The sequence below is a fragment of the Globicephala melas genome, chromosome 18 (assembly GCF_963455315.2).
Source record: "Globicephala melas chromosome 18, mGloMel1.2, whole genome shotgun sequence".
In the NCBI taxonomy this organism is placed as follows: domain Eukaryota; kingdom Metazoa; phylum Chordata; class Mammalia; order Artiodactyla; family Delphinidae; genus Globicephala; species Globicephala melas.
This window is the reverse complement of record NC_083331.1, coordinates 23,126,013-23,150,121: the sequence shown is the minus strand read 5'-3', so window position 1 is coordinate 23,150,121 and position 24,109 is coordinate 23,126,013. Positions and strand designations below refer to the sequence as shown.

The 24,109-nt window shown below is 43.6% G+C and overlaps 1 protein-coding gene and 1 pseudogene across 3 annotated transcripts in view; both read left to right on the top strand.

Annotated features, from left to right (window-relative positions):
* Positions 1-24,109, top strand: part of DNAJC15 (DnaJ heat shock protein family (Hsp40) member C15) — a 213,956-nt gene that overhangs the window by 162,949 nt on the left and 26,898 nt on the right. The window contains exons 6-7 of one of the 3 annotated variants that reach the window (XR_009559865.1): positions 20,950-21,075; positions 21,890-21,953. Coding sequence is in view for 1 of the 3 variants with exons in the window: in XM_060288271.2 (XP_060144254.1) it covers positions 20,950-21,020 (71 nt within the window). In the remaining 2 variants the exon portion in view is untranslated. Of the gene's footprint in view, positions 1-20,949; positions 21,333-21,889; positions 21,954-24,109 lie in introns of those variants that run through there. The other 2 variants (XR_009559864.1, XM_060288271.2) reach the window with 2 other exon arrangements.
* LOC115856546 (nucleosome assembly protein 1-like 1 pseudogene) lies at positions 1,944-3,210 on the top strand (annotated as a pseudogene).

Below are 24,109 nucleotides of genomic sequence, written 5' to 3'. Positions count from 1 at the left end.
TGGCCCTCTCCTGCTGGTCCCTTGGCCTAAGGCCTTGGTACCTCCTGGTGGAAAAAGAGAGTGAGGCCTGCGGGGAAGAGAGTGCCTCCCCTGGCCATTTATGGTGGGGCTCTGATGATCCTCCTTTGTTGTAAGAGGCTCTCCTGTCTTATCCAGGGAGGAGCAACCTGGGACGCCTTTTGTTGCTAGGTTGGAGGTTGGAGATTCCGTGTCTGGGTGGCCTTCCTCTTTTGGGTGGGGGGATGCAAGATGCCTTGCTACTGTGTTGTTCCTCAGGTCCCGAGGTCCCAGACCAGTTGGCTTTCTTCTTACCACATTTTGCTTTCCTTTGGTGCCTCTTGTGCCATTCGCAGGCTTTATCCTTGTGCTTAGTGGACAGGAGTCAGGAGAATGGGTCTCTACCCATCTTGTCTGAACCGGCTGTTTTTAACTGTATAAAAGGTTTTATTGTATTCACACTTCTTTTCTTATTTATAAAATGGTGCCCTGCATTCAGGGACCATATGTGATTTTCATGCCAGAACTCCAGGACTTATTTATTCTCTGCTCATATACAAAAGCAATGATTGGATTGAAATGCTGTAGAACCCATGAACTACTGCTTGGACCAATTCTGCAGTAGGGACTCAGGATGTCTTAGGACTGGGTTCCAGACTTTACACTCATATTCAGATTTCAACATCCTACTCATGAGCTGGGAAAAAATGTGTAAGTCTGTTGGAATTAGGGGCTGGGGAACCAATGCCATGTACTTCCTGCTCTTTCATGTTAAATAAGGAAAACAGTCTGCCTGCTGAGTCGGAGATCTTTATTGCTTGGAAGATTTTGCCTCACCTGGCTTTCTTGCCTCCCAGCAGAAACTTGGCTGTGTCTAGAATTTTATTTACCAAAGCAAAGATCTCAAGGTTAACCTGGACATTACAACCACTGGGCTTCAGGAATGTCTAGTGGCAGGTGGAGAACTAGAACAGAATTAATAGCTTGAGGCGTCTCCTGGGGAAGAACTTAAGCCCCGTCCACTGCTGGAGTTCAGACACAGGCGTGTATTTTTCTTGACTGTTCTCTTTCCTTCACATTCCGTGTCTAACCTCTCCACAAATCTTGTCAACACCACCTTCTAACATGTCCAGAATCCAACGTCTTCTCATTGTCTTCATGGCTATCCCTCCACAAACCAACATCAATGCTCAGTACACTGGCTCACCAGCTGGTCTCCCCTCCCCTCTAGCTCGTCCGCCACAGAACTGCAAGTCAGATGATGAAACTGCCCTGTTTAAATCCCTCCAGTGTTTTCTACCTCACTCAGGGTAAAATTCAAAGTTCTTCAGTGGCCCGTAGGACCCCACATGATCCGGCCTGTGACACTTCACTGACCTCATTTCCTTCTCCCCACCTCGCTTACTCCTGTCCAGCAACGGCAGCCCTCAGACATGCCAGACACCCTCCTACTTCAGCACCTTTACCCTTAGAATCCCCTCTGCCTGTGGTGTTCTTCCCCACGTGTTCACATGGCTGACTGTTTAACTGCTCATGTGGCCCCCTTGTCTACAGATCCTTGTTAACCCAGTTATATAAAATACTTTCTCCACTCCTGGGTTGCTCTCAATCCCCTTACTTTGCTCTGTTTTTCTGTATAGCACTTGGCATCACTTGAAATAGATATGTATTTGTCTCTTTACCTCTTACGAAAACGTAAGCTCTGTGAGAGGTAGGATTTCGATGCGTTCCTTCTGTATCACTTGAACCTAGAACACAGCTTACATGTTAGGTGCTCACTGTTTAATGAATACATGAATGAGTGAATGAATATAGATGATCTCATGCATCTCTTCAAGGTGGAACTGGGAAGCCTCCTACAAGAACTCGTCATAATGAAATGAGGCATGTAAGAGTTTTAACCAAGAGCTGGGAAGGGTATTCTAAAGACTGAGTAATGGCTTTTTTAGCGCCATCTGCTCGCCGCGCCGCCTTCTGCTCCTCCCGCCGCCGCCCTGAGTCACTGCCTGCGCAGCTCCGGCCGCCTGGCTCCCCGTGCTACCCACCGATATTTGGCGTTCATACAACATGGCAGACATCGACAGCTTGCCTAGGGTAGTTAAAAGACGCGTGAATGCTCTCAAAAACCTTCAAGTTAAATGTGCACAGATAGAAGCCAAGTTCTATGAGGAAGTTCATGATCTTGAAAGAAAGTATGCTGTTCTCTATCAACCTCTATTTGATAAGTGATTTGAGATCATTAATGCCATTTATGAACCTACAGAAGAAGAATGTGAATGGAAACCAGATGAGGAAGATGAAATTTCGGAGGAGCTAAAAGAAAAGGCCAAGATTGAAGATGAGAAAAAGGATGAAGAAAAAGAAGACCCCAAAGGAATTCCTGAATTTTGGTTGACCGTTTTTAAGAATGTTGACTTGCTCAGTGATATGGTTCAGGAACATGATGAACCTATTCTGAAGCACTTGAAAGATATTAAAGTGAAGTTCTCAGATGCTGGTCAGCCTATGAGTTTTGTCTTAGAATTTCACTTTGAACCCAATGAATATTTCACAAATGAAGTATTGACAAAGACATATAGGATGAGGTCAGAACCAGATGATTCTGATCCTTTTTCTTTTGATGGACCAGAAATTATGGGTTGTACAGGGTGCCAGATAGATTGGAAAAAAGGGAAGAATGTCACTTTGAAAACCATTAAGAAGAAGCAGAAACACAAGGGACGTGGGACAGTTCGTACTGTGACCAAAACAGTTTCTAATGACTCTTTCTTTAATTTTTTTGCCCCTCCTGAAGTTCCTGAGAGTGGAGATCTGGATGATGATGCTGAAGCTATCCTTGCTGCGGACTTTGAAATTGGTCACTTTTTACGTGAGCGCATAATCCCAAGATCAGTGTTATACTTTACTGGAGAAGCTATTGAAGATGATGATGATGATTATGATGAAGAAGGTGAAGAAGCGGATGAGGAAGGGGAAGAAGAAGGAGATGAGGAAAATGATCCAGACTATGACCCAAAGAAGGATCAAAACCCAGCAGAGTGCAAGCAGCAGTGAAGCAGGATGTATGTGGCCTTGAGGATAACCTGCACTGGTCTACCTTCTGCTTCCCTGGAAAGGATGAATTTACATCATTTGACAAGCCTATTTCAAGTTTTTTGTTGTTTGTTTGCTCGTTTTTGTTTTTGCAGCCTAAAATAAAAATGTCAAATATAAAAAAAATAAATAAATAAATAAAGACTGAGTAATGACTGTCCCTAGGCCCAGTACCCGTTGGACACATCTTTGGATCTTTGGAAAACAGTAAGATTGTGCGTAAAATCAGAAAGATTCATTTCCCTGGACTGTTAAACACGGGTAACAAAACAACACTGGTGTAGGGAGCAGAGGAGAGAATTTTCCTCTCCTTTTCCATGTATAAGTTTCCTATTTGTGTGTAACACACTACCAAAACTTAGCAGCCCGGAGCAATACCCGTTCATTATCTCACAGTTCCGTAGGTCAGAAGTCTTGGGTGTGTTCTCTGCTTAGTGTCTCGCAAGGCCAAAGTCATGGTGTCAGTCCGGCTGAGCTCTTCCTTGGAGACTCCGGGGAAGAATCTGCTTCCAGGGACATTCACGAGGTTGACAGGATTCCGTTCCTTGTGGCCAAAGGGCTGAGGTCCTTGTTTTCTTTCAGGGGCCAATTTCAGCTTCGGAGGGCCCGGGCATTTCTTTCTACTTTGCCCCTCCATCTTCAAGGCGGCAACGGTACATCAAATCCTTGTGCTTTATATCTCTGACTTCTCTCTCTTCCATGAGCTGGAGAAAGCGCTGAGTTTAAAGGGCTTATTCAGTTTAAGCTAGGCCCAGCTGGATCATCTTTCCTTTGCCATATAAAGTAACATAATCACAGGAGAGACATCTCATTGTGTTCACAGATTCCACCCACACTCAAAGGGGAAGGGGCACAAAGTGAGGGTCATGGTGAGTCATTCTTCGAATTCTAACACACTCATTTCACTGCACATCACAGCAAAGTTTGGTCCTGAAAGTTTGGTTTCGGGCATCAGAAATGATACTGATGGAGAGGCGGTGGAACCCACTGTACTTGTGAGACAAATGGTGGATTCCTGAAGACTGTTCAGCCCTGGGGAATTCTAGAGGGAAATGGGATACTTCTGGGAGTGGCAGTACCCTTTCAGCTTGGTAGACCAGTGGCACTGGCAGGAATAGACTTGCTTATGGGCCCATGAGAGCTACCTTGTAGAGAACTATAGAAAGACTTAAGAAATAAAGAATTTCCAAAGGGTAGGTGATCCTGTAGCAGCAGATGGGGGCCACAAATGAATCAAATATGAGTAAGTACTACTGTTCAGGTGACATGTTTGTGTATATCAGGTAGTGAGGACTGGGGAAATTTTCCCCTGTTGGAGCAGATGTTAGTAACTTAATCTGATGAGGTCTTGAAGATCTGATGCATGGCCTTCTGTGGTCTCTCAGTTTCCCATGGATGGGAGACAAGTGGCACACTTGCTGTGATTCACCACTCCCATGCCCCAGCATTGGCTGACCGCATAGACCTACCTGCTGGGCCTCAGAATCATCAAGACTCTGCTTCTGACCACCACTGCCAATGAAACGGGGTTGAAGTCCAGAGTAGAACTCATCTCCCATCCCTGGACTACATTATACCTCAAATTCCAGCCATCCCAGAAACAGAAAATTTCTCCTTATTTCTTATTCTAGCTGCAAAATTGCATGCTATAAATGTTAGAGGAATACCTTGACTTCCTCTATTATGTACCATTAGTTGAATCTGACTAGAGAAAGGGAAGTAAGGAGAATTGAAATCTTTTATACATTTTTTTTTAGGGCTGTTACTCAGACTTATATGAATTCTGGGATTCTCTTCTCCTAGCAGTCCCCTTTTCTAATGAATGGAAAAGGAATTAAGATGATTAGATGGCAGGAGTACAGACCCATAGAGGATGTAGTAAAGTCATTTGTGCTATTTAACCTTCTTAGAGAGAACTCAGTATGTTAACATTAAGAGGTTGTGCCCTGTTCCCACGGAGAAGCAGAGCAGGCTTAGGAGAGATGTCAGGAAGCTCAAGCGAATGCAAGTTACTGAGAGCTATGTGATCTGTTGCCAAGAGAGGCAGAGGGGTCTCTTGGGTGGTGCGGAAGCTCTGTTTGGAGGTACGAAAAACAGAGAAGGGGCTACTGGAGCCTTGTGTGGTACTGAGGTTTGAACCTTGAAGGTTAACTTTTTTTTAAATTTATTTTTTATTGAAGTATAGTTGATTTACAATGTTGTGTTAGTTTCTGGTATACAGCAAAGTGATTCAGTTATACATATATATGTGTGTGTGTGTATATGTATATAATATATACTTTTTCATATTCATTTCCGTTATGCTCTGTTAAAGGATATTGAATGTAATTCCCTGCGCTCTACATAGGACGTTGTTGTTTATCCATTCTGTATATATTTACTAGTTTGCATCTGCTAATCCCAAGCTCCCAATCCATCCCTCTCCCACCCTCACCCCCCTCTTGGCAACCACAAGTCTGTTCTCTATATCTGTGAGTCTGTTTCTTTAACTTCTTTATATTGATGTCTCACGGAGGGAGCTACACGTCGCAGCCAGCTCACACACCAGAGATCAGGTATTTCTAGATTAGACAGTTGAGTCAAAGAGAAAAGCCATGACTCAGTCTAAAAGACAATAAACAGAGGTTACCCGTAACCTGGCCTTCCAGAGCCCAATGGTATAACTCTGACCTGTTTCCCATCACTCCTCATGATCTAGGTGGGAGCCACCCCGGTCTCAAGGATTTCTGGATGGCCGTTCTCTCTTCCTGGTCTGCTCTTTTCTCCCTCTTTGTCTGGTTAGCTATGGTTCAATCCTCAGATCTCAGTTTAAGTGTCATGCCCTGCAGACCTGATCAGATGCCCCAGTTACACACCTGCCTAGAGCCCTGTACTTGGTCTCAGTTACACGTGTACTTTTTAGTAATTCTTACTGAATAATTAATTACTTGTGGAGTTCTTTGTTTAATAAGGGTGTAAGTTCCTTGAGGGCAGGGCTTAGCTCTTCTTCACTTCTGTATCTGCACAGCTTGCCTCCATATTTAACACTCAGGCAGGGGCCCGGTAAACATGTATTGAATGAATGAAAGAACCAAAACACTAGGACATGACCTTTGGAGCACTGGCTATGATGAAAGTGTGCTGCAGGTGGGTCTGTTTTGTTTTTTTTTTTAACATTTTATTGGAGTGTAATTGCTTTACAATGGTGTGTTCGTTTCTGCTTTATAACAAAGTGAATCAGCTATACATATACATATATCCCCATATCCCCTCCCTCTTGCGTCTCCCTCCCACCCTCCCTGTCCCACCCCGGGTCTGGTTTTTAGTATGCCTTCCGCCTCCTGTAGTATCTGTCTTCCTGCAGACATCCACCAGTTCTGAGTTCATGTGCGTAGGGCTTACTAGGCTCTCAGTTGGCTGTCTGGTATTTCCCCAGTTAAGGAGCTGAGCTGACATGACCAGGCCTGTTTTATTGTTGGGGAATCTTAACAATGTATTTCTAGGTTCCAGGTGCTGGGAAGATTCTAAATTGGTAACCAAGGTGCTGATCTAGGAAATGTCACGTGCTGTGGAGGTTCTCCTCCGGCTGCTAAAGGAATGTCTAAAATCAGGCCGCGTGGCAGATGCTGAGAGGTGGGAGGGAATTGTTTTGTGGTGGTGACGTGGAGGGAGGTGGATCAAACAACTGTTTCTGTTTTTTAACAGCAGCTGTGATAGGCATTTTTATTACACGTCTAGAAACTATACACCTCAATAGTACGTGCCTTGCAGGCAAGGGCTCTTCTTGTTGGTTGATTGCGGGTGGGTTGTTGGTTGGTCGGCTGGTTGGTTCATTGTTTGTTTTCTTCTGGTCAAGTCTTGACTTTCTAATTGACTGACGAAGTCATGAGACCCCATTACCTTGCCTGAAACGGGACTTTCTTGTCGGAATTAATCACGTGTGCGTTGGTGCTCCCAGAGAGGTTGGTAGACATCTGATTTCATTCTGAATGCTCCCCAGCAGGCAGCATCACTCAGATCTGTACCCAGAGCCTCAACCACAGTGCATCACAAGTTTGTCCTCCAGACAGGGGTGTGGATCTAAACTGAACTGAATGTGTTAAGAGTATTCACCCGACCTCTCTGTCACCACCAAGCGTGGACTGGCCATGGAGAAGCAAACCCAAAGCACCTGGCCCCCTTCCTTTCTCTTTGTTTCATGAGTCTTCCTTCTGTCTTCTCCCCTTCGTTCCCTTCTGTCTCTCCCTCTCTTCCCTTCTTTCTTCGACCTTCCCTCTCAGTTTCATTCTCTGCCTCTCCATTTCTCTCTTTCTGCATGATTCTTTTTATTCTTCTTTCTTTGTCTGATTCTCTCTTCTCTTCCCCCTTCCCTGTGCCATGTAATGGTTTGTAGGTAGTTAACTGCACAAGGATACCTTTCCAAGAAGAGAAATGAGGGTGGAAACCCAGCCTACGCTCTGTTTGCTGAGGCCTAAGCACTGGCATGGGGTTTTGTCTGCCCAGAGGAAGCATCTTTTTCTAATTTACAAAAAAGCATTTTGGGGGCTAACAGCTGCTCTTTCTTTCCTTAGAATACTCTGAGGGGAAGCAGTCATTTTGTATTTTTCTGTTGACCCAGGCTTCTTCTGAATCTCAACAGGAACCTCCTTTGCCCTTCTTCTCTGACCAAACCCGAGCAGGTTAGCATTGCATTTGTATCAGAAACATACCATTAAGAAAGTCTTTCTGCAGTAGTCTAGTGGTTTCATCTGTTTTTCTGCTGATCCTCTATTTTTGTTGGGACTCTTTTGAGTAGAAGAGCTAACCTTTCCATCTTGTGCCTTAGACGTTTAACTCTAATTTTCTCTTCTCAGCTGTCTACATAACTAAACCCTCCTAAGCTCTTGTTGATCCATTGGCATGGTAGTGTTTATTTAACAGTCGTGTTGGTTCCATGATCTCTGACAGGAAATCTTAGGATGGGATATCTTTGCAAGCTGCGGGACCGCCAGAGGACTGTCGACTTGGAAGTTCACGTTCTTGGAATGCTCTTGAGGTTAAGGTCATTTCTCATTTTCATTTGTACCTGTAGCGTCTGGCATGTTGCTTGGCTGGCGCGAGATAGGCATTCATCAGGGCTGCTGAATGCCCCCAAAGAAGGGCATAGATAAAGCCTCCTTGCACTGAAGGCTGCCTAAGAGACTCATCCCGGTGCTAAAAGTAGCCATTATAAATCCACGTCAGGGTGGTGCACTGACGCTCACGGTCAGCTGACCCGGGGTAGAGTGAGGTGATACCAGCGTTAGGCTCTTGGGAAATGCAAGAAACAGGAGCATGTTAGGTTAAGCCAGTTTAAAAACATAAAGTACACGGGGAAAGCCAGTTTCCATAGAGCAAGGCCTCCTGCCAGGTCCGTCAGGTTAGGAGAGCAGGAGAGACTGTTCCTTGATCTCCTGTTCCACCATTGTGGCGACAGCAGTTTTGGTCTGCCTTTTTTGTTCCTACTGACTGACTTCCTGCTGTCCTCCAACCTCCCAGCTCCCGCTTGGTGGTTGGTGTTAGAGTGTCCCTCAGCTCCCGGAGTCCCTCCTTTCTGGTGGCCTCTCTCTGTAGGTACCATCATCCAGCTTTTCAGGAGGGACCTAGCGGGTTGCTGGGCCATGTCCAGCAGAGGACCCACCACACTGTGCAGAGCCCTGTACCAGGCTGCGGCAGGGACAGTGCCTCGTATATGGTGAGCCCCTCAGACAGGGACCGTGGGGGGCAGGTATTCAAGGCTTCCTAGAAGTGGTCAGAGTGCATGGCCTTCATACCTCATGCTGCTGTCCCTTGAGTGTCAAACCAGAATGTTTTTAAGGGTACAGTACATGGCCTTCATACCTCGTGCTGCTGTCCCTTGAGTGTCAAACCAGAATGTTTTTAAGGGTACAGTCATATCCCGTTCAGCATTTAGTGCAGCTTTTCCCAGGAATACTTTTATGGTACATACACAAACCCAGTATGGTACTGAAACAGTCAGTAAAGGACAGTGGAGCACGTCAATCAGTAGAGGGAGCATCATCGAAGCTCTTGGCCCCTGGGCACTTGCCAGTCATAGAGACCTAGCTTTGCTTCATTCACAGTCATTTTTACTTGGCTGTGATTTCTTTTTATGTCATTGACTCAAAGGACTGACAAAAGGTGCTAGAGGTGCCTCAAAAGTGCCAAGGGAGAGTACCGCACTGGAGTGTTTCACCGAAGTTTGGGTCTCCTTCAAGAAAATGGTTCAGAAAACAGAATTAGGCCATTAGGGATTGGCAGAAATGCTTTGACATTGTGAAAGAAGGACATCATAAAACTCCCTGCAGCCTGGGAGGACTGACTAAAGATTATATGGGGGGCTTCCCTGGTGGCGCAGTGGTTGAGAGTCCGTCTGCCGATGCAGGGGACAAGGGTTCGTGCCCCGGTCCGGGAAGATCCCACATGTCGCGGAGAGGCTGGGCCCGTGAGCCATGACCGCTGAGCCTGCGCGTCCGGAGCCTGTGCTCCGCGACGGGAGAGGCCACAACAGTGAGAGGCCCGCGTACCGCAAATAAAAAAAAAACAAAAAAACCCCCAAAAAAAACCCTGCCACTGAGCAGCCATCTGTCTCCATTTTGGTCAGTCTGCTATTATAACAATGCTACTGTACTGTGAGGCTGTCTTTCACGGAAGATTCCTTGATCTGAAGGAGAACATGTTAAACATGGAGACAAGAGCGATGGGCCAGCTGACAGCATTTCCACCCAGTAGCCTTTCATCACTGGAGCTTGGAATTTAAATCTTGTTTTTGACCTAAGGTGATGATATTGATAGTTTCTATATTTCGCTGTGCTTGATTTATAGACTTTAAGATTACAGAGCGTTCCAACATCCTGATTTATAATTATTAGGAAGAAGACAGACAAACGTTGTTACCACTTGAGCATTGCTGGTGGATAAACTGAGGCATAGAGTAGTTAAGTTTCCAAGTTCAGATAGCAAAGGAGGAAAAATTGGAACGTATCTTAGAGTTACGATCTCCCTCTTGAACAACCAAGTCATCTCCCTTTATCTGTGTGTGTGTGTGTGCGTGTGTGTACTATTTAAGCATTTCACAAAACTGCTATACATGCACACTTTTCTCTTCAGAGACCAGTCTGAATATAGCAAAGAGAACTGGAACCAGCCCTGGGCTGAGTTGTAAGAAGCTGACACCTGGATCCCAAGCCAGTTTTTAATACATGACATCCTACAGTGTTTCTTCTTGCAGCACTCAAGACCTCTTTTCACTAATCATTTTTTATTAGGGGGGGAAAACATTAAACAAAACCCAAAAACCTCAACAACATAAAAATCTCTGAAACCATGCCAAGGACGCAGACGGCACCAGAAGGGATTGTAGGCGGTGGGGACTCCTCGTACAAAGGAAGCTTGTTAATTTATGCTCTGTCCCCATGTGCTTGTCTCTAGATGGAATCATTTGCAAGAGCTCCGAGTATATTTTCTTATGCTTACCATCAGTGAACACCCTTAAAAGCCATTCAGGATGATAGAAGAGTTTAGTTTAGGTGGGGAACAGGTTTTCAGGGCTCTTGGGAATTTCATTATTTCCACGACTGCACCATACTTTTATCTGTTAACATGGAGACTTATCTAAAACAGTCAGATCTAATCTGCAGGCATGGATATCAAGGAAGGTAGTTATCCCTGCAGCATCCTGGGCTGGCACTAGCTTTGCTTCCCTCCACTTTTCTTTGAGGGAAGTGCTGGGCGTTGACACATTCCCACCAGTCTGTGTTAATCCTCTTTGTGGCTTTTCCACTGCTTCGTTTTTGATACACTGAGCACAGTACCTCCTTCCTGCTGGAATCGAAAGGGCCAACTTGCCTTTAACAGTCAGTGGATGTTAAGAAAAACACTCCTGCCTTACTCCTGTTCCTTGGGGCGATGGTTATAAGTGTCAACCTGGATAGGTGTGGCATCCGGTTGTTTGGTGAAATATTAGCCTAGACATTGCTGTAAGGTATTTTTTAGATGTGGGTAACATTTAAATCAGTAAACTTTGAGGAAAGCAGATTACTCTCCATGATGTAGGTGGGCCTCATCCAGTCTGTTGAAGAGGGAGAGCAGGCCGCTGCTGGAAAGGCTGCCCCCAAGGAGGACTGTCAGAGCAGGTGGGCTGCTCCAGGACCCAAGTTTACTGCTACTCGGCCCGAGGTCACAGACTGGTGTGTGGGTGCAGGTGTCCCCCGTGTCTGCCCAGCAGTTCCCTGCTGAGGACGGGGCTGTGCTCCCAGGGCTCAGGCCACTGGTGGGGTGGGGACGACTGCCGAGGGGTCTGAAGTGGTTTTCCACAGACTCTTCACCAGAACATGGAAATAAGGTTGACAAAAAAGTGAATGAAGAGGGCTTCCCTGGTGGCGCAGTGGTTGAGAGTCCGCCTGCCGATGCAGGGGACACGGGTTCGTGCCCCGGTCCGGGAAGATCCCACATGCCACGGAGCGGCTGGGCCCGTGAGCCATGGCCGCTGAGCCTGCGCGTCCGGAGCCTGTGCTCCACAACGGGAGAGGCCACAACAGTGAGAGGCCCGCGTACCGCGAAAAAAGAAAAAAAAAAAGTGAATGAAGAGAGTATTTGCTGTGGATTCTTATGAGGATTAAATGAGGGTGGACCTGCCACACAGTGAATGCTGTATGTTTATTGAATTAATCTAGTATCACAGTCTGTTGATTTGATGTTGTAGGCATAAAAAGATGTCCGTGTATGTACTATTGCGTGAGGAGGGGTGGAGAAAACTGTGGAATGCCCTTCGTAGGGTTCCCAAGTTGTTGTTTCTAGTTTTTCTGAAGGCATGTGGTTGGCGCGGTGGTGAAGGAACGAGCGTGAACATTTGGAGGTAAATAAAGCCACCTTCAAATCCTTGTTGTCCCATCTGTGAGCTTCATGGTCTACAGCAAATGATATTGTCTTCAGGAGACTGCAGACTTTTTCTTTTTTTTTAGTTGAAGTATAGTTAATCTACAATGTTGTGTTAATTTTTGCTATACAGCAAAGTGATTCAGTTATACATATATGTATACATTCTTTTTTAATATTCTTTGCCATTTATCATAGGATACTGAATACAGTTCCCTGTGCTCTACAGTAGGACCTTGTTGTTTATCCATTCCATATACAATAGCTTCCATCTGCTGACCCCAACCTCCCACTCCATCTCTTCCCCGCCCCCCTTTGGCAGCCACAAGTCCGCGAGTCTGTTTCTGTTCCATAGATAGGTTCATTTGTGTCGTATTTTAGATTTCACATATAAGTGATATCATATGGTATTTGTCTTTCTCTTTCTGACTTCACTCAGTATGACAACCTCTAGGTCCATCCATGTTGCTGCAAATGGCATTATTTCATTCTTTTTTATGGCTGAGTAGTATTCCATTGTGTATATGTACCACATCTTCTTTATCTATTCATCTGTTGATGGACATTTAGGTTGTTTCCATGTTTTGGCTATTGTGAATAGTGCTGCTATGAACATAGGGGTGCGTGTATCTTTTTGAATTATAGTTTTCTCCGGATATATGCCCAGGAGTGGAATTGCTGGATCATATGGTGGTTCTATTTTTAGTTTTCTGAGGAACCTCCGTACTGATTTCCATAGTGGCTTCACCAACTTACATTCCCACCCAAAGCAGGAGGGTTCCCTTTTCTCCACATCCTTTCCAGCATTTGTTATTTGTAGACTTTTTAATGATGACCATTCTGACCGGTGTGAGGTGATACCTCATTGTAGTTTTGATTTGCATTTCTCTAATAATTAGTGATGTTGAGCATCTTTTCATGTGCCTATTGGCCATTTGTATTTCTTCTTTGGAGAAATGTCTATTTAGGTCTTCTGCCCATGTTTCAATTGGGTTGTTTGTTTTTTTGTTATTGAGTTATATGAGCTGTTTGTATATTTTGGAAATTAAGCCCTTGTCAGTCACATTTGCAAATATTTTCTTCCATTCTGTAGGTTGTCTTTTCACCCTTTTTTATGGTTTCCTTTGCTTTGCAAAAGTTTGTAAGTTTGATTAGGTCCCATTTGTTGATTTTTGTTTTTATTTCTATTGCCTTGGGAGACTGACTTAAGAAAACATTGGTATGATTTATATCAGAGAATGTTTTGCCTATGATCTCTTCGAGGAGTTTTATGGTGTCATGTCTTATGTTTAAGTCTTTAAAGCCATTTTGAGTTTATTTTTGTGTACGGTGAGAGGGTGTGTTCTAACCTCATTGATTTACATGCGGCTGTCCAACTTTCCCAACATCACTTGCTGAAGAGACTGGACTCCAGACTTTTTAAGACCCTCAATTTGACCCTGGCTTGATAGGGGTGGAGGTCTTGGGAAGTATGCTTAGGTGGGTCCACAGAGAATTCACCTTGAGAAGATACATGCTTTAGTGAATCACCCCAGCTGACAGCTGCTGAGAAGCAAGCCTTCTGCATGTGACACCATGTCATGCCACTGGAATCTTCCCCAATGTTGCCACAAAATTTGTCCCAAACTGCTCAAGAATGATGGTTATAGACCTATTGGAGACCTTATAAAGAGCTATAGAACCTCATGAGTAGAGCAGCAAAAGTAATTGGGGGTAGAGGACAAGCGGAAAACAGAACAGCTGCCTTTGGAAGGTGAAAGGTCTTTCCCGTGAACAGCCGTGAGAAGTCCCAACTACGCACTAGGCTGGGGGATGGAAGGAAGCTCGACACCCCAGGGACACTGCTTGGTGACGGTGGAGGTGGTATCCATTTTTAACAGCAACAATAAAATTGGGATTTTTTTTTCTCATTCTCTTGAGCAGTGTTTCTTAGCCAGTAGAGAGGTTACTCCCCGCCCGGGGACATTTGACAATGTGTGGAGTCGTATTTGATTGTCACGCCTGGGGTAAGGGGTGCTGTTGTCATCCAGTGGCATCTAAGCAGCCCGCAGCGCACAGGACAGCCTCACAACAAAGTATCTGACTCCAATTGTGACTAGTGCGGAGATGGAGAAACCCTGCTGCAGAGGCCCTCCCTGCCCTGCGCGAAGGGGAGGCTCTCCCGAGTGCGTGCTGTCAAGACTGCTGTCAGTAAAAGCACAGGAGGCCCATTGCAGCCTGTAGGAGAACAGGAGACTCAGATGTATCTTGGATGTTTCCTCCAAGACAAAGGATTTCATTCAAGGCCGAGTTTGGTGCTACGGGAGCTGCCACATCAAAACCAGGTATTAGATCGAAGGATTTGAAACCAGTTCACACCTCAGCGTGATGGTGAGGTAAAGCCTAGATGGATTTCAAGACAGAGTAAGAGCTTCCCTGACAAAGTGATCTTGTCTCTGCCATTCATCTGGTGCTTTCTGTAGGGCCTCCTATCGCTCCAGGTTTCATCTCCCCGGTTAGAGGGCAAACTCAGAGCAGCCAAGGGCTACGGGTTCTCCCCTTTTCTGGGCCTCCTGCCATTCCTAACAAAGGGCAAGCCCTCAGGAAAGAAATGTGTAATAAAGGAACGTCACCACCTAGCTCGATGTAGTCCGAAGGGCTGACAACCTAAAAAAAAAAATTAGGACAGGAAGAGGAAAACCATCCTCAGTGATGAATGTTCTAAAATTAGAGTCTGCAGTATTGTATTTCCTCAGAATATTAATGTGCCCTCCCTGTCGTACATCATCGAGATTTCACTGGAACATTAGGAAGGGCAAGGGAAGCGTTTCAGGCTGGAAGGATATTTTGAATATCTTAAGTGATTGAAATAAGCAAATTTCAAAATGAACTTGTTTAATTCAGGACCAGATTAACGACAAGGCAGTAAGTTTTAGGTCATTTGTATGGCGGCAGATCGGGGGCGTCAGAGGCTTCTTGTGTCCTCAAGAGCTGTTCATCAGAATATTTTCCAGATTCTTCGAGTTGCAAGGGAACATAAAGAATGGTGTTTCCAATCTACCCTGCTGAAGAGGTTGTGACCTGTTCAAGAAAACTTAGTGGCAAAGTCAGCACTAAAACCAGTTTCTCAGCTGCTAGACTATCACCCTGTGCTGCGTCACCTGCCACTTGTCATGGTGCCTGATATCCCACCACTGACAGGTAGGGAGATGAAAAGGTGGTAGGTGTTTGGTCAGGCAGAGGTGGGCACGCATCCCAGCTTTGCTGCTCCCTTTCTGTGGGGCTTGGTTAGCTTTCCTGACGCTTGGTTTCTCCTCTGGGAGTAGAGGAAGCGGTAACCACGAGCAGTTTATTCATCTGTGCCACGTAAGTTCCTAGGTCTCCTAAAGCTCTTGATTGTAATGCAGTGATTACAAGTTTTTGTGAGTTTCTTACAGATATGATGAGCCAAAAGCAAAGCCTCCACTTCTTTTAGAGCTAGATCTCTCTCTAGACTTAATTACTGTTATTTGGGCAAGTCAGGTTGCTGTGGGGCAAGGCTCTTAAGATTCCTAGCAGCCCTTTTGTCTAGCTTAGAGGCTCTGCTTGCTTTCTTTCAGAAGTCCTAATAAAAGGTCTTAAATGTTGGTTTGAATCCTTGCCCCAGGCATTATTTTACTTTGAGAATCTCTTGCTGACTGAAGAGACTAGAGATAAGAAACAATTCTGTTTTCCAACCAAGAAGTTACGGTCCTTCTATAGTCCCTCTAAACTTGCTTACACACTGGTTGGTTATTTCTTGAACCCTTCTCTTTTCTTACAGGAACCTTATCAATATGTAGGTAGTGAGAGCCACTGATACTTTCAACATTCTGCCTGGAAATGTTATTACTCAAATCCCAAAGTTCAGTAGGTACACTTCCTGTCTTTTGAATTACCAAATGACAATTTTACCGGTCTCTCTTTTTTTTTTTTTTCCTGCTGCTACATAATCAGTGTTGCTATTTTTCCATCCTTCTATAGCAGTTTTCTCATTACTTTCCCAGACTCTGCCCACTTCTTGGTCTCAAAGCCAATGCCACATGTTTTACTTTTTTGTTATAACAGCACCCTAATTCTAAATCACAATTTCTGTGTTAGTTATCTCTTGCCACAAATAATGCTGCATAACAAGTCACCCCAAAATTCAGTGGCTTAAAACAACCATTTACTTAAGCTCGCAAGTCTGCCAACCAATAAGGCTGGGGACTTCCCTGGTAGCGCAGTGGTTAAGAATCCACCTGCCGACTCAGAGGACGCGGGTTCGATCCCTGGTCTGGGAAGATCCCACGTGCCACAGAGCAACTCGGCCCGTGCACCACAACTACTGAACCTGCGAGCCACAACTGCTGAGCCCACACGCCTAGAGCCCGTGCTCTGCAACAAGAGAAGCCACCGCAATGAGAAGCCCACACACCGCAACGAAGAGTAGCCCCCGCTCACCGCAACTAGAGAAAGCCCGTGCGCAGCAACGAAGACCCAATGCAGCCAAAAATAATTAATTTTAAAAAAAACCAGTTAAGGCTGAATTATACTTCTTGTCTTTGATGTGAGATCAGCTGGCTGTTAGCTGATCTAGGGTGGCCTTGACTCAGGCCACTTGCCTCAATTACTTACATTATTCATCCTCCCATAGGCTAGTCTGATATGTTCTTATAGCCATGTCAGAGTGCAGGAGTGCACAAACCCAGTCTTGCAAGAGGGCAAGCAGAAGTTTGCAGGTGCTTGTCAAGCTTCTGCTAACATCTCTTTGGCCCAAAGCAGGTCAAAATGACCAAGTCCAGAGCTGGAGTGGGAGGAGGTTACAGAATTACAGGGAAAGAGGAGTAGATACAGATTAGCCATCAAATAGGGCTGTTAATAATCTCCATCTGCTATAGGAATTGTTGCTGTAAATGTAAGCCTTCCTGGGTTAGAACCTTGCTCCAGGGCCTCCCTGGAACAGGGCTCATTGATGTCCTCATGGGTTAGCTAGCTCAGTTTCCTTCCCTTTTCTGACTCTTTCGTAAATTTTTTGGAAAGTTTTCAAGCCCACCTACATTTTTTGCCCGTGTCATCTTTTCAGACTACGTTTCATATATTTATCATCTACAGTGGTTAGTGGCACGTCCTCTTATTTGTCCTAAGTTAATCATCCTCCTGGGAAGAGTGAATACCTGATAGAAATAGAAGGAGAAGAGGGAAGAACCTGAGGGGCAAAAATGATTACTGAAAGCAGAGATATTTGAGTGTCAGTATAGTTGTTTCTGTGTAAATGTGGCTACGTCTGTGTACGTTTGCATTGTGTATGATATACACACGTGGGTACGTGAAGTGTTATTAGTGTGTGAACATATACATGTCTGTGCACATGTGCATTCGTGCCTGTATATATGCATAGTGGTGGGTGTTCCTTCCCAGTTTATTAAAATATTCCACTATACGTGACCTGATAAATCATGAGATAGTGAGAGGAGCACTTACAGGGCAAAGCCTTATGGGAAAAGAAGGAAATAGGAGTCCAAAGGGGGGTTATAAGAACAAAGCAGGAGTTGGGTGCTTCCAGGTTTGAGAAATTTCCGGCGGCAGTAATGAGGATTTCCTCACCCCTTCTCCTCCCATGTTTTTCCTTAAACCTGGATGCTGGAGAAACATGAGGTAAAAACATCCATGTTGCCTTTCCATAAAGTACATGAAGCAGAGAAGCACAAGATAAATTTTATCCCTTCTCTTCTCCCACCAAAACGTCCCCTCCTTACTGGAGATCGAGGACCAGGGATAACCTACCTGTAGTTCTTTCTCAGTCCCAAGATTGGGATGTTGTTCTGTTTCCCTTGAAATGTTTTATATTTGAAAAAACACACAAGGTTTGTCTTTGCCAAGACTGTCTTCCAGGAGGTCTGGCGTGAGTTCGGAGCTTTACTGATTCTTCATTGATTTCACGAGTCCCTAAAGCCTCCCAGTGAGGCCACAGGAATCTGGAGCTCTTCGGAGGCCTTGCTCTAGATCCACAGTCCGCCAGGCTCTCGGGACTGTGGGAGATTTCCGGTTACGTTGTGTTAAAGCATTTGTTCTTCCAGGGAGGAATCAGGAAGCTGAATCCACTTGATATGTTAGTGATGACCTCTGAGGGGATATACTTTCCAACTGGCAGTGGACTGTGAGGCCAGGAGATTGAAAACGTTTGATAAAACGTCTGCTAAGGTCTATGAACTTAGATGACCTAGTAAGACCCAGATAATGGATAAAATTACAGAAAGACCCTATGAGACAGGTTGTTACTATTATCCCCATTTCAGAGATTTAGTCACTTGGAGTGATTCCAGAAAAATGCTCTTGAATGCCTCACTCTGCTGTCTCTACGACCAGGCAATCTACTCCTTCCATGGCTGAGAGGTTGGAAGCTTCATTTCTCAGCCTGTAGAATCAAGCAGCAATATATAAAATAATGGACTGGAGGTTGGCATAGTCTAGACTTTGCTGTCCTCTGCCACCCACAGTTTGACTGTATACCAGGCCCAGCACCACAAAGCCTTTTCTTTGGCGTACATTGAACCAAAGTTACCGTTACCGGCTCAAGGAACAGATATTGAGGTGCAAAACCCTTCCCAGTTGCTGCACGATGTAACACTTAATGTCTGTTTAATAAACCACCCACAGTGGTGTTCATACATTATCTCTGCCTGAAGACAGTGTTTGACTTGCCAGCCCATAGTTCACATTCTGTATCAAAAAATACTAGAGAAAGCAACCCTCACTTAGGCATAAGCATATTCAAAGGCAAAAGATTTATTTATTGATGAGCGCCTCACCTTGACCAATTTTTAGCTTTTTCCATTCTTCTTGGAAAGAAGAATGCTTTCCAAAAAGAGATTGCTACCAGATGTCGTGGGTTACATGCTCAGGTGAAAAGCATATGAAATGGAATATTCCGGTTTCTGATTTAGTCCTATTCTTATCTACACATAGCTCTTCTTAACGTGAACCTGACAGTGTTGGGGTTGATATTAAGACAGATTACTTTAGTAAACAAGAAAAAGAGTATTACTCCCTACAGTAGCAAATGAGCTTTATAGAGAAATTCCTTTGTGCAGGGGAAGATATTACAATTTTCAACACACAGTAAATATATTTGCTAGACAAATAAAAAAGCATTTCATTACATGCAATGCAGTTTCTGTTGTACATTAACCACTTTTTTGCTTTGTATAGAAAAGTACCATCTTCTACTGTAAAATGTTTGCTATTTATTTTGGGTCTGTTTTTCCCGTGAAGTAAGAACATTCCATTCCATAGCCCTGTACAATACATGTACATTATAAAAGAGGTGACATGTGCATTAGAAACGTCTGAGCTTTAGTGTTTGGGTATCTGTACAGTTCTGAGAGCAGGCAAACGGAGTTAAAATTTTGGACCCGAACAGCTTATTTTATTAACACAACCAGTCTGTAATTACTAGATTTACTGGAGTCTTTTACTTTGATACGCTCAGCAACTGTAATAGACATGTATGTTTTCTAAAATAATACTGTTGCATGTTCCAGCTACATCTGTAGTTTTTCCTGACAGTGTTTCTTCTGGGTTAAAGAAAACGTAATTAATACTTGACTTAATCCTCGCATACTGTATACCTAGTTGACCATCATTCAAAATGGCAGTTGCCCAGAGCCATACAGTTTCTTCCCAGTTGAATGTATATGACCCTGATTACTGTCTGTTGGAAATATGTGAAATAAGTAAAAAGGGAGCTGTAACAAAGAATTCTGGCTCTAGAGTTACTCCTGGCTGAGGGTCACTGTGATGGTGACTGACTGCCCATTTGACTCTAAGAGTTGTGAGTGTCTTTGCAGGTTAGAGAGTTGCAACTATTCTGCTTATGTTGGTCTTAACGTATTTAATGGACTGTTGAACATATTTAATGGACTATTTGTGGGGATGATGCTTATGCTTGTCTTATTTTATTCGTATGTTTAGAAACATATGGACTATTTATCCCTAAAGACAGGAATGGGCTAAGAGCAGGGAAAGCACTTGGCTGCTTTGTTTGGGATGATATAGCTAAAGTACTGTTTCTGAAGAAGCCAATGCCTCAGTCTCCCTGGCTCTGATCTGTGGGCTTTATGCACGCTCTCTTATTTAATCATCACAGCCATCCTCCGACACAGGTGTTCGCAGTACCGTATCATGAATCTGGGACTAGCACCTCACTGGCTTTAAGTAACGAGCTTTAGTCACAAGGCCAGTGAGGGTTAGGGCTGGGACTCAACTCTGACACAGACTGAACGCTCTCCTACATAGTATGAGAAATTGCTAAATGTTTGAAGCCCAGAAATTAAAAAAAAGAAAAAATCCACTAGAAAGCAGAAGAGGGAAATTAGAGTTGGTGGAACTAGAAACAGTATTTTTAATGATCTAATATATAAATACATTCATTATAACTTAACTCTGAAATGTTCATGTTTGGTGTGCTACACATAAAAGTATAGTTTATTCAGATACTAATGACAGGCTGATTGAACATACATGGGAACCTTTTACCATTTTGATATAAAGTGAGCCAAGCTATAAGATTTTAGGAGCCTAACATCTCTTTATTTTCTCAGTTTATGAGGAGAAACTATGAGCATTATGGTAAAATAGTTCTTATGTTTTCAGGATAAAACAGCTTTTATTGAGTGGAACAAATAAACACAGCACCCATTTTTAGAAAAGGGGTTTAAAAAAAAACATCCAAGTAAAACACCCCCAGCCCTTACCAAGAAAAAACAACTTGTCACATACCATATTTGTCGCATGGATGTTTGTTTGAAAGTCTCGTTTTCTACACAATTACTGCCAACATTTTCTACGTTTGTCATTTCTTTTTTATTACCCTCATTGAAAACGAGAGGTTTATCAAGATGGAGACAAACTTCTCTACACTTTCCAATGTTGTTTTTGATGTGGTATTTACTAAAAGTACTTGAGTCCTTTCAAGCATAGACCACTGACTTTTTCTTGCTCCAACAGAAGAGGGATACTTAAGCCAGCTGGAAGAGTTCTCATACAATGGAATATTATTCAGCCTCAGAAAGGAATGAAATTCGGACACGTGCTACAACACGGATGAACCTTGAAGACATTTAGCTAAGTGAAGTAAGTGAGACAGAAGGGCAAATACTGTATGTTCCACATGTATGAGAGACCTAGAATAGGCAAATTCAAAGAGACGTAAAGTAGAAGAGAGGTTACCAGGGGGTGAAGGAGGGGGGATGGGGAGTTACTGTTTAATGGGTACCGTAAAATTTGTTGGGGATGATGAGGAAAAGTTATAGAGTGGTGACTGGTTACGTACCATTGTGAATATACTTCATGCCACTGAATTATACAATTACGAATGGTTAAAAGATAAATATTATGTTATACATATTTTTCCAAACAAAAAAGTTTTTTCAAAAAGGCAAGAATGCTGCCGAGGTCTTACAACGGAGGGAAAGAAAGTTCTAGCCTCTATTACTGGACCTAATATCTCAATACGTTCTGATTCAACAAATTCAGAAAATTCCTGTGTGGGCTTTTCTTTCATGCATTGGGTTCATTCAGTCAATAAATACTTAAAAGTCATGGTATGTCGTGTCAGTCTGAGGGACTAGAGGGATGAGTAAGGGAGGTCTCCAGCCTGCAGGACGTGGGAGAGACAGCTGCATTCATAAATGGTTAACGTACAGCATTAGGGCTGCAGTAGAATTATACTGAAGTAGTGGGAACACAGGAGCGAGATTCCTGAGGGGATCAGGGCTTCATAGAAGAGCTAATAATTGACCTGGGTTTGAACTTTAAGAAGGAATTAGGTTGCTTTTTGTATTTCAATATTATGTAGTACATTATCACATTGTCTGTCTTGGAATCTTGGATCTAAAATATTTGCAGCCTTTTCAAATACTTTGTAATTTTTCCTTTTGTGTCTAAGCAAACTAGTCTCTGGAGGCAGGAAAACATCTTGGTTCCTTCTCTGTCCGGCTTTCTAAATATTTGTAAGTAAAACCACTTTGAGAAATAATTCAAAGTAAACGAGACATGCTTGGATCCCTCCAAGAACCTGCGGTCTAACGGGGAGATGAGGCAAAGACAGCTGGGCAGTAAATGCCTTAAGAAATAGTCAATGTGGGATGGCCGTGCACAGGCTGGAGAAATGACTTCTGGGGAATGGAGAAAAGCTTCACGGCAGAGGAGGGTGTCTTTGTGTTTTCCTCTTAAGGCTGTGTAGAATTTTGACAACTAGATGTGCGTAAGGTCTTTTCCTTCAGATAGAAAGATATGAGCAAAAGCAGAAAGGCAAAAAATGTTAGCCCTACTCAGGGGAGCAGTGAAAAAGCAAGCCAGAAAGCCCCGTTGGGGCCGGGTTACAAGGATCTCCAAACTTTCGATGCTCTGCTTACTTCTCAGAATCCGAGAACAATGATTTGTTATTGGTAGATTTAGGAGACAAAGGCCAGAGTTTACCCACTTGTACGCACGTGCAGGGGATGGTGGAGAATAAAGGAGAGTAAAAGCGGTGATCCGAAGGCACTGCATGGGTATTGGGCTCACAGGAGGAGTGGGGATAGACTGAACTAGAAGCGTGATGTAGTGAAAAGAAGAACATGTTTTGGAGTCACTGGGTCCTGGTTTCAAATCCCATATTCAGAATTTTCTAACTGTGCGAACTGGGCCACATTGTTAGAACTTCTGAGCCTCATTCTCCTTGTGTGACCAATGAGGACAATAATACTATCCTTGTATAGGGTTATCCCGAAGATTAGGGAGGATGGGGTGACAGACATGTGTAGACGGCCCTCAAAGGTACCAAAGTTAGTTCCTTCCCCAGGTGATCTCTAAAGTCCCATCTGAAACCAGAATGTGGGTGAACTAATTTAGAAGTTTTTTTTATTTTCCTGCAAAAGTTCTTTTCACAATTGAAGAAGTTAGAAAGTGGTGTCTTTTTGTCAGATCTAAAATAAGGTCGCACCAACTCCTTTTCCTAATCAGAGGTCTAAGCTAGGTTCACCCTGTGCAGCGTATCCTTCGGCTAAAGTGACTACAGGCAATACTTGAAAGTATGAACGCACGTTTGAAAACATCTACCAGACCTTCAAGTTGCAGATGGTCTAGATTGTGGTACCTCCCCTTGTGTCCCTACTTTATAACTGCCACTTCACAGAATTCATTTTTTCTAATTATTTTTCAGGTGAACCTCTTAGGTCTTTTATTTTATAGTAACGTTATCTATAAATGAGGTCGTCTCCTTTCTGACCGTTGTATCCTTATTTGTGTCTCCTTTTTTTTTTTTTGAAGTCTTAAAACGTTCTCTCATGTTTTATTTTTTTCTCTTTCTGTTTTTTTTTTTTTTTTAACAAATTGACACTGTGTACAAAGAGTTCAAGTGGCCAGTAAAACTCCTGCTTTAAAATTGTTGGCTTTACGTAACAGAGTGTATAGTTTGAATTCACATCAGAGCTTTCCAAAATGGCAATGGTACAAGCATATGACTTTCTCTAGTATCCAAAACCTGTTCTGGCTTTCCTTTGGCTAAGGAATAGAAAACTAGACAGCCTTCTAAAGCTGCCACAATTTCCTAAAATGCTTGGATAAAAGTTGGCATGCTTCATTTCTCTTGCTTACCCTGATAACACTGGACTAAAGAGAAAATGAAGACAATTTAGTCAGTAGTAACTTAAGCAGTAGCTAGCTTGCTCTGGATACACGTGTCAGGATGATGGTGGTAGTGGGCATTAACGGGTGGTAATGGTAAGGCCTCTAGTATTTCAACATTTAATATGACATTGATATTTAGTCTGAATCCCATAGCTCTGTTGTCACACCTTTTCTGTTACGTGGCTCACATCATATAGACACTTTTGGGAAAATGTCTTTTCCCCATTGAACTATGAGCTCATTGGGGGCGGGAGGGGGTGGGGCCTTTCTTACTCAGCTCCGTATTCATGGGTTTAGCACTGAGCCTGAACATAACATATGTGTAGATATTTCTGGGAGGCATGAATAAGAACCTTAATTTATCAGGGCTCAGTAAAAAGAGCCTGAGGACAGTAATGTCCAATAGGGAATTATGAATGTCTCTTCAGAATTTCAAAGAACATTCACTGTTCAGCTGTCTTCCTAAAAAATGTTTCATTTAAAATTAATCAATATC